Source organism: Neophocaena asiaeorientalis, unplaced genomic scaffold (assembly GCF_003031525.2).
Source record: "Neophocaena asiaeorientalis asiaeorientalis breed wild unplaced genomic scaffold, Neophocaena_asiaeorientalis_V1.1 scaffold345, whole genome shotgun sequence".
Taxonomy (NCBI): domain Eukaryota; kingdom Metazoa; phylum Chordata; class Mammalia; order Artiodactyla; family Phocoenidae; genus Neophocaena; species Neophocaena asiaeorientalis.
The window spans coordinates 3,743,510-3,753,826 of NW_020175181.1; the positions used below are offsets into that span (position 1 = coordinate 3,743,510).

The 10,317-nt window shown below is 45.1% G+C and overlaps 1 protein-coding gene across 1 annotated transcript in view; it reads right to left on the reverse strand.

Moving 5' to 3' along the window:
- Nucleotides 1-17: 17 nt before the first annotated feature.
- Nucleotides 18-10,317, reverse strand: part of FAM228A (family with sequence similarity 228 member A) — a 14,257-nt gene continuing 3,957 nt past the window's right edge. Inside the window, 6 exon segments of the mRNA XM_024764433.1 lie at nucleotides 18-1,894; nucleotides 3,547-3,691; nucleotides 6,618-6,774; nucleotides 6,892-6,979; nucleotides 8,313-8,373; nucleotides 8,375-8,388. Of these exon segments, the coding sequence (XP_024620201.1) occupies nucleotides 1,721-1,894; nucleotides 3,547-3,691; nucleotides 6,618-6,774; nucleotides 6,892-6,979; nucleotides 8,313-8,373; nucleotides 8,375-8,388 (639 nt within the window). The 3' untranslated portion in view covers nucleotides 18-1,720.

Below are 10,317 nucleotides of genomic sequence, written 5' to 3' on the forward strand. Positions count from 1 at the left end.
GGGCTTGGTTTCTTTGATGGCTAGAATGGATGATCTCTGTGGGAGCTAGAGCGTTCCCTTTTGAGTGCCTCTGTTTGCCTAGCTGAGTAGACCCTCAGGGGTAACGTAGCCATGAAGAAAATGCACAAGTATTAAAGATCATCAGCAGGTCCCTCAGCCCCTCCAGCTCCAGAAGCACCTGTCTCCCTCCCCCTGCCCCCATGCTGTCAGAGACACATCCATACCTGTCAGAGCTGTTTACTCAGCCTCTGGATTTTGAAATGTGAACTCTGTCTTGAACACTGATAAAAATAAGGTCTTTCTTACACACTAAATCCCTGGGTTAATGAGTACAACTGGGAAAAGATCTGCCTTTTGGAAGGAATCACACAGGCTACAGAAGCCCTGATTTCTCAGGGAGCAGGGGTTCTCTAGCAGCTATAAGGAAGGATTCAAATGTCCCCACACCATAGCCCCTGTTTCTGCCTAAACATAATCACTGGACAAAGAAAAACTGGAAAACAATTCAGAATATTCAAGGAAAAAAAAAAACATCATTCCAGGTATTGATCCTGGGCACTGATGGGCTAAAACACAGACCTAAAAGAAATACGCCCCAGTGTCAAAGGAAGAGACGCTCAATATCTGAACCCAGACAATTAAGAATGTTGCTCAATTTAGGGAAAGTCTGGCTGCTCAGGCTCAGCCACACTGAGCAAAGCAAACTGCTGATCTTCTACAGGGTTCTGAGACTCGAGCTGTGTTGGTTATGGAGGCAGGTGTGGGCTGATGTTCACAAGTCTGCCTCTGACCAGCTGACTTTCAAAGCATACAGCTGCCACTGATGGGTCAGGCAGGCTTAAAACCAGTCCTGGGGTTACCTGTGACCATAGCTATAGGATAATCCTTTCCTGGGACTGTGGGACTTCCTCACTGGGATGAACTGCGGCTAGTGCCATGTCTCCATGTCTAGATATGTTAGCGTTCTTGTGGGACTTAGGACAGAGGAGCCTGCAAGAGGTGAGTGAGACAACTACGAAGTTACAGAGGATAGTTAATGGCAGTACTTCCAGCAACTCCAGTCACCCCCTTTGATGGAGGAACATGGCACTGCTCCTTAGGAAGTCACATTCTCTCCTGACAAAAACGGTAGCCTGATTTTCTGAAGGGCGAGGAAGGGACTACCTTACACTACCTACCCCTCCAGGGGAAAGACTTTCCTCCAGGGGAAAGCCCCTCCCGTGCTCTTCAGGATCAGGGTGCCCAGGCAGGCAAACCGGACAGCTCCACGCTCTGAAAGGGGACCCAAATTCTGAGCAGTCTAACATCACAAAGAGTGGCTTCGAGGAGATCGAGTGCCCTGGTGAATGACCATGTGCTTTGGCACCAGAGGGACTGGACGTGGGATAGAGAACACCGCCACTTTCAAACCGTGCAGCTGACCTGGAGCGAGTTAGCAAACCTCTGAGCTTTGTGTAATGGAAGGTGATAATACTACCTTGCTGGGAAATTTTTTAAATGAATACACAGTACCTCATGCAGTTCCCGATTCACAAGGGAGAGCTCAATAAACAGTAACTTATTTGGATATTCCTCAATTTAGGGAAAGTCTGGCTGGTCAGGCTGAGCTGCATTGAGCAAAGCAAACTGATCTTCTATTTCTTTCTTCTGTTTTTCCATTTCTGGAGAGAAAAAATGTTGGCAGCGTTTTAACTGTTGTAGAGACACTGCAAAGTAAAGGTCAGCAAAGTTTTGTTACAAACGGCCCCTCATGGGGCACAGTTCCGGGGGCGGCCAGGTGCCGCCCCAGGACCTCTGCTGTCATCACTCTTCTTTCCACGGGCTGTGACCTCCGCCTCTGCTGGCCTTCCCCAGCTACCCAGGATCTGCGTCTGTGCCGTCTGGTTCCTAAAACCTATTGACAGAAGAGCTGAGTGTAGGGTGGGGAAGAGGGGCTCATGGGACAGGGAGGAACTTCCCGGCTGATTCCAACTGACACTCATCTTCCAGGCAGCTTCCCAGCCAGCCCTCCCCTCACCTTACCCTCACTCTATCTGGGGTCTGCACCTCTCAGACAGGGCTTCCCGTGTCTCTGGACTCCACACAGCACTAACTTTCTGTGGTGTGGCAGAGATGACCAGCTGTCCATGAGACGCCAGCTCTCCCTGCCACTGTGCTCTGAGCAGCAGGGACTACTCTTCCCAGCACCCCCTGCCCCCTGCAGTTAGGGGCCGCCTTGTGACTTGGTCCTGGGGGCCCCCCTACACCCCCAGGCCAGACGTCCTCCATGACCTCTTCCCTTTTCAGGTTGACAGGAATGAATTCCTGGGGCAAGCTTGGCAGCCAGGTGCTGGAGATGAGAAACGTTCCTACAGCCAGGCGCCTTAAAGACTGCATGAAAGAGGGACGGCCTGCCAACCTGCTGACCCACCAGCTCTGGTACAGGAGCAAAAAATAAACTTCCAGTGTACGTAACCCACGCTCCACTTTTTGATCTCTTGGGAGTAACAGGCTGCCCTACCGTATGGGCCTGGCTGAACACAGTCACGTTCAAACCTGACTGAGGGGCTGGCTCCCCGTGCTCTCAGATACAATTACGCTCAGAGGTAACTTACCACATAAGAGGCATCCGTTTCTCTCTGGACAGACAGGAGAACAACGGGATTGGGTAGGAGTTGGGTCACAAAACACCTATCTAACAAGGTTTTCAAGGTAGAGAAAAGGACAGCCCCTCGCGCTTTGTGTGTGGTGGAGGGAAGGAGCCACGCTGGTGAGTGAAAGAAGAGATGCAAAAATCTACAGTTCGCTCAGAACGGCAGGAAGCTACTACCTACCAAGTGCCCGAAGCCCTCCCTAGAAGCGTCCTAACCCTCAGGCTTCAGGGTATACAGGTTGTGGGAGAGAGGATGGAAGGGGAAATAAACCGTGAGCTGTCAGCTGTACCAACCGGGGTGTGAGCTCTGGGTAGGAAATCTGTGCATGGAAATTTCCTGCATGTAAAGGCCTTTCACATAAACTATCATTTTGCCCTGATTTTTTTTTTAGTATAAATTTCATTTCAAAAGATTCCCACCTGTTGTGACCCAACTATGGAGAACAAAATTTTTGGTCTGGTTTGGATGTAATAAGCAGTAAATGGTAGGAAAATGGCAGGAGAGCAAAAACTCAGAAAAAAAGAGCTGAGGATATCTTAGAGGGAAGATCCCCTCTGGCCAGGTTTTCTCTCACCTTATGAAGGGCACAATCTGTCCCCCAGAAGTGGGGTCCGGGGTCCCACAATCTCCTTTCTGAGTGTCTTCACCCAAGGCTCTCCTGCTAAAGGGTGCCTGTCCATGCAGCAGTACTGAGCCCAGAAGAGACCCCACCACTTCTTCTGCATGAAATAAATCCTCCTGCCTCCTCTTTCTCACTCCCTTCTTTGGCTACTACTGCCTGTCTGCCTGTTCTGCCCTCAGAGTCTGTCTGAAAGGAAGAGATTTGTCAATGGATTCTGGACTCTGTCTGCTATCTGTCAGATGTTACACAACTCTGCCATCCGAGCCCTGTTCCCCCCAGATCTCTGCTCACCAGACTCTTCTTTTCATGCTTTTTACTCTCCTGGCCAAGCTTCGAGGAATAAAACTGCCTTTCAGAAACAGTCTGACTTAGGTCACTAGTCGTTTTCTCTTTATCAGGTGGATATTTCTCTTCTGCACAGACAAGCTTTTCAGGACTGCAAAGAAAAGTAGAAAAAATTTATCTTAATTCAGTATAAACAGAATTGTACCATTCAATAACTGTCTGAAAATTAAGTTAATGAACTCAATACTCACTTTATGAAAAAGAGAGACTGAGAAAACATCACTTTGTGGCCGTCAATCAGTCTGCCCCACCCACACCTCTGCTGATGCCAGTCTTAGGCAGTAAGTCATGTGACCTTCTCAGGCTGTGGCTGAGGCACCTGACCCAGAGCCTCAGTCCCTAGAGTTGTAATTGGGACAGAGGGGCTCCAGGCAGCTTTAGAGGGCTCAGACCAGAAAGGCAGGACCAGGGCATCCATTTTCCAGGACATGCACAAGAAAGCAGAGAAAGAGAAAGGAAGCAGGTTCACAAAGAGAAGCTATGACGAATGCCACATAGTCCCAAGGAGGAAAGGACCGGCCTCGTGGTCCCTTAAGTGGCCTGGCTATCTTCCTGACTGCTATGGTCTGAATGTTTGTGTCCCCCCAAAATTCAGATGTTGAAACACAACCCCCAATGTGATGTTATTAGGAGGTGAGGTGAGGCGTTTGGGAGGTGATTAGGTCATGAGGGCAGAGACCTCATAAATGGGATTAGTGACCTTATAAAACAGGCCTAAGAGAGTTCCCTCACCCCTTCCACAGTGTCAACCAGAAAGCAGGTCCTTACCAGACACTGAATCTGCTGGCACCTTGATCTTGGACTTCCCTGCCTCCACAACTGAGAGAAATATATTTCTGTCATTTATAAGCCACCCAGTCTCGTATCCTGTTATAGCAGCCTGAACAGACAGAGACACTGACTGTGGCTTCCATGACAGACTGATGCTTTCTAACATACCCAGGCCCCCTTGCCTTTTTTTTTTAACTTGACAAGGACTCTGCTTTTTGTAATCAAACTGTCTCTAACATAGCCACCTTGCTCTTAAGTCCTTTTCTTACTTTACTGAACAGCCACCTGAGGCACCTCCAGGAGTGTCCTCTCAGAATGTTTCCCAGGGCTGTCTCCACTCCTGCCCTGGGAAGCCCAAGCCTATCTAGAGAAATCACCTCCTCCTTCATTCCTCCATTCCTTCCTTCCTTCCTTCCTTCCTTCCTTCCTTCATCCCACAAGCATTTACTCATCATACTATGTTCCAGCTAAGTGCTGGAAGCACCAAGATAAGTTAGCAGCCCCTGCCCTCAAGGGGCTTGCTGCAGAGGCAAGAGGCAAATGGGGGAGTAGAGGTACTTCATCGTGTGATAATCCTCTCAAGTGATGACTTGACCCAGATATTTCTGTGCTTTAGTATATTTCTTTTCTTTAGGGAGTGGGGATTTTTTAGAAGAAGCCAGAAAAGGTGGCAGGACTCAGAGGGCACCTTATGTGCTATGTTGAGTCTGGACATTATTGGAAGGGTTATGGGAAGCTACTGAAGGGTTTTCTGTTGGGGAGGGTTGATCACTTCAAAAAGATGGAAAGGTAGAGAGTCCATCAGAAGAGACAGACCCAAGCGCAGAATACCAGTTACGGAGCTATGACCGTCTATAAAGGTTGAGGAGCCAAAGAAGGGAGATGAGGAAATAAAGCAATATAAAGTCTTTGTCTTGCTAGGGGATGGGGAGTTATATAATTATTGACATTTAAATAAAAATATTTGTTAAAACTGATAAAGAAACCATGAAACCAGAAATAGAACATAAAACTTCCAAATCACAAGAAAACAAAGTAGTGTTGTTCATTCCAGCAAAACTCAGGATGGGGGATAAAAAGGAAACACCAAGAAAACACAACAGGGCTTTTTCTTTTTTTTCTTTCTCTTTCTCTCTCTCTTTCTTTCTCTCTTTTATTTTTTTTTTGTAGAATTTATAAGTCTGCACAGACTGACACTCCTGCTGCAAAAACTAGAGAAAAATAAAAAGAATTCACCTCTTTCCAGCCCCACAAAATTCATATTTTAAAGTCTTTGGACAGCAGTGTAAACAATTCCAGAGCGGAAAGAGCCCTTCCAGAATGAGCTGGCAATCTCTGACTACTTTGTCCCCTGGGAGCTTTGGCCAACATCAGGTAGCAGGGACTGACTCCTCCATGCCCCCAGCATACCTCTGGTGGATCTTTCCTCCCAGGTCTGGTGCTATCCTTGAAAGTGAGTAGTCAACCTTGTTCTGAACACCACCCCACCCTGCGGAGGGGGGAGTCAAACCAGGGCACTTGAAATAGGTCCCCTCAGGCCCTGAATATAGACAGCCTTCCCCAAAACCCATCTGAAAAAGAACCAAATAAAATGCTAGAACTATAAAAATAAAACAATTGAAAATAAGAACTCAGTGGGTGGGTTTAACAACAGATTATTAGACACAGTTGAAAAGATAATTAGTAAAAATACCTAGTATCAAATATGGGGCAACAAAAAGGATGGGAAATACACAAGAAAGGGTAAGAGACAGGGATTACAATGAGAAAATCTGAAATATGTTTAACTGGAGTACCAGAAAGAAAGTAGAGAATATGGCAGAGGTAACCATCAAAGAGAAAATGAATGAGAACTTCCCAGAACTGACTGAAGATACCACTTTACAGATACAAAAAGACCCATGAATCCTGAGTAGGATAAATAAAAAGAAATCCGCATCTAGAAACATCATGGAAAACTACTAAAATCAAAGACAACAAGAAAATCTTAAAGGCATCCAGAGAAAAAAATAATTATCTTCAAAGGAACAACGGTAGGATGGGCAATTGAAAGAGCAAAAGACAGGGGGATATAATATGTGTTGAAAGAAAATATCTGCCAACGTAACATTCTTAACATTCTTAATCCTGTGAGAACAGCCTTTAAGAATGAAAGTAAAATCTTGAAATGGCTACATACTGTGTGATTCCAACTATATGACATTCTGTAAAAGGCAAAACTATAGACACAGCAAAAAGACCTTTACCTGCATTTGCTACGAGTTTTGCTTCCCACAGGCCTTGCAGAAGCTGTGGGCTGCTCTTTTGGAACCACCCTGTGGAGACTGAAAGTCAGCTGGGGCAATCTGGCATACTGCCTGGCCTTCTCTAGTTCTTTACATTCTTTTAAGGTACATCATTTTCCTACAGGAAGATAAAAATCTAAATCAACACTCTTAAAGTCAACTCCAGTCACTCTTGGGGTAGGAAATCACTTGACAATTGAAGTCTCTAAAGACAAAGCCCCATGATCACAAGTACCCGTCTTATACTGAAAAATAGCCCTCCGCTCTTCATCCAACTCTTGCTGTCTTCTAAACAGAGGATCACAGAACGGTGGGACCGTAACCTGCGAGAACATGACTCTTTGAGGACGCACGTACAGTTTGTATTAAGCGTTTTAAATCTGTCTGAAGCATTTGAGTGTGGCCTTACTCTATACCAACTCGGCTGAGAATAAGGACCCAGGAATAATGTCATACAGAGCAAGGGAAGTGTAAATGCCACCTGCCTCACACTAGGATATTTCACTGAGCCTTAAGTGGCTGAATGGAGCAAGGGCCACCCAAAGAGAAGACACATACTCCTGTTCAGAGTTCTACAGTATCACTGCATCAGTCAACAAATATCTGCTAATGCCACTGCATGCTGCAACCCAGCAAGGTCCTGTCCTCGGGGATCTCTCAGTCTAGAACAGACAAGTCATAGACAACGACCACCTTGTCATGAGAGGCATCAGCTCGGGTGCTTTAGGAGCACAAGGCAGAGCCCTAAGCCGGCTTGGGAGGAAGAGCGCCCCCTTGGGGGCTGACCACTGGTCTCTAAGGGCCCGTGAGAACCGCGGGGCAGGAGAACATCAGTGTGCTGAGGGTCAGGGACCAGCTACAGAGGTCGTGGAGGAAGGTGATTTTCTCCTCCCCCATCCTAAGTATAGGCTTTAGATAGAAGGACTATTTCCCCTTGCTTACTTCCCCACACACTTGACCTTGACCCAATGCTATTTGCAAGGACAACATCCACTGAATGAGGAGACAGCATAATGACTGCCCAACACAATACAGTGAGTCCCCCAGAGCCAAAAGAACCTTCCTATCTTCACAACCATGATCTGCCTTGGTTTTCGGGAGAAGCAAAATAAACCACTTTTCTCTTCAGAGCCACACACGTTTTTTTAATGAATAGTATTATCAGATGGTCACTTTTGCTACACAGGAGTAAAAAACCTGAAACCTACATCTCAAAATTTTAACGCCTATATTGTTGGTTTAAAATGTGAAGACATTACAAGTTCAACTACTGGCTCCCTGGGCGGGCTTTCTTGCATCCCTCCTTTCACCTCCCCTAGAAAGGAGCTCTCCCTGCACTGGTTCTGTGACACTCTCATCACACTCACTGTCCACTTATCTTCCCCTACCTTCTGGGCTTCCAGTTTGCTGGATGTGAGTGGGTGGATGAATGAATGAATGGACGAATTATCACACACATGCAAGTGCCTTTTTCACAATGTCAATTCCCAAGTAGTCGAAATTACTTTGGGTTCGTAATCTAAAACTCAGAGGAAATGCTTTTGTGAATTTTTTTTTAATGAATGCAGAATAACTATGAGACTTCTAAAGTGACCAGGTTTTCCCCAACCCCAGAGCTTCTAAGAATAAATAGGTAAACGTAAGAAACTTACTTACCTTTCCATAATTTGAGTCCTTTTTTGTCATATAAAAAGGATTGTATACTTCAGGATCATAAGTCTCCAAATATTTCCTTTTAAAAAAAAAAGTACACTTAAGAGCAAAGCATTACATTTAAACGTGCTTTAGTATATTTCTTGTTTTTGCAAGATTCAAAAAAGCCAAATACTTTATTCCATTTCTTATATAAAATCATAGATTCAAAGGGTTGGAAGAAATCTCAGAAGTAATTGAGATTGCAGTGAGAGTCCACCACCTTCTGGGAGAAGTAATCATCCAGCTTTAGTCTCCTGTCATCCACTAGCCTTGTTTGAGAACCTTCTGCTCCATTAGGCAGGTACTCTCTTGGTCATTCTAACCACCAGAAAGCTTGTCCTTAAGACAGAGCTGAAGTCTGCCTTGTCACTGCCAGTTCTCCCTGTGAAGTAACACAAAACACAACTTACTCTTCACCCACATGTCAGCCTTTTACAATATGTACTTAAAGGTTTCATTTCCTCTTGTATCATCTCTGCCTTGGGCTAAATATGCTGTATTTCTTTCCACTTTTCCTCCTGTGAAGTGTTGTCCAGCTCCACCCTCTTCTAAAGGTTCTGTAACTGGTGACTATCCCCAAGTGGACAGGTTGGGCCTGATGCTTCCCACTCGAAGCACCGCCTCTCAATACAGCCTAAGAACTCAGATGGTTTCTTGGAAGCCAGCTCACATGGCTGACTCACACTGAATTTACTGTCATTTTAAATCACTTGGACTTCAACACATGGCTTTTCTAAGGCATGGCTTCCCCATCCTACACTTGTGTGACCACATTTCTGGGCATACTTGTAAGACGTTGCACTTTGGTTTCAAAGTGACCTGGATTCAACCTTGAGCTCTGTCTCTCAGGGCATTTAGGAAGAAGTAGTTAACATACACATCCAGAAATTTTGCTCAGTAAATATACCTAAATGCTCTAACATTCCAGTCAAACTACTCTAGATCTCTGCTAAATAACTGGAAATTTAGGTGGGCCTTAATGTCAAAAGAGCGTCCTGATCTCAAAGTTAAAATAGAAAAATCTTCCATAGAAGAAGCCAAAATTTTGTTCTTGTTTTGTAAAACCAAATTGAATAACAGAGGGTATAAACTGGTGATCCCTTCACTTCATGGTTGACTAACTCAACAGCCATGGAAACCACTTCTCCTTTGCCCACAACCTATTAGAGAGATTGGAAAGGCACACACTCTCCTGGCTCTGCTTTTAGCTAGGACTTGGGGTGTGACCCAGTTATGGCCAATGAGACCTGAGGGGAAATCTGCTAGGAGCTTCTGGGGACTCTTTTTGCTTCCTGATCACAAAGGATGAGATGAGGTGTAAGAAAAGGACCCCCTGGCATCATTTCTCACCCCTTCTTCCTGCCTTGAACACAGACCTAATACCTGGAGCTGAAAGCAACCAAATGTGCTTTCAAATGTGAGGGTGACGGGCAGAAACTGAAAATATTCAGGACAGCAGAATAGAACAACAGGAAAAACCTGGATAATTAACGACATTGTTATGCCGCCAGAACCCACCGTGAGACCACCTATCCCTCTATTTCTTATTAACCAATAAATGTTCTTATGGTTTAAGCCACTGTTATTCTATTAACATTTACCTAAAAGCATTCCTGATAAATCTAGTTCCAAATCAATACTTCTATTCCCTCTACCTGGAATTTCAGGTTTAAAATGCAGTAGGTTGTATCACAGTTCCATGAATTCATCTTAGATACAAAAATAAATTTGAGACTCTTTGCATAAATAAAAATGCTGACCCAACTTTTCAAATAATGCTTCATTAAAAACAAACTCTCATGGGATTTCTCTGGTGGTCCAGTGGTGAAGACTCCGTGCTTCAACTGCAGGGGGCACGGATTCCACCCCTAGCTGGGAAACTAAGATCCCACATACTACATGTCTTGTGGCATGGCCAAAATAAATAAAATAAAAAAAAATTAAAACCCCATGTTCCAGTGATTCT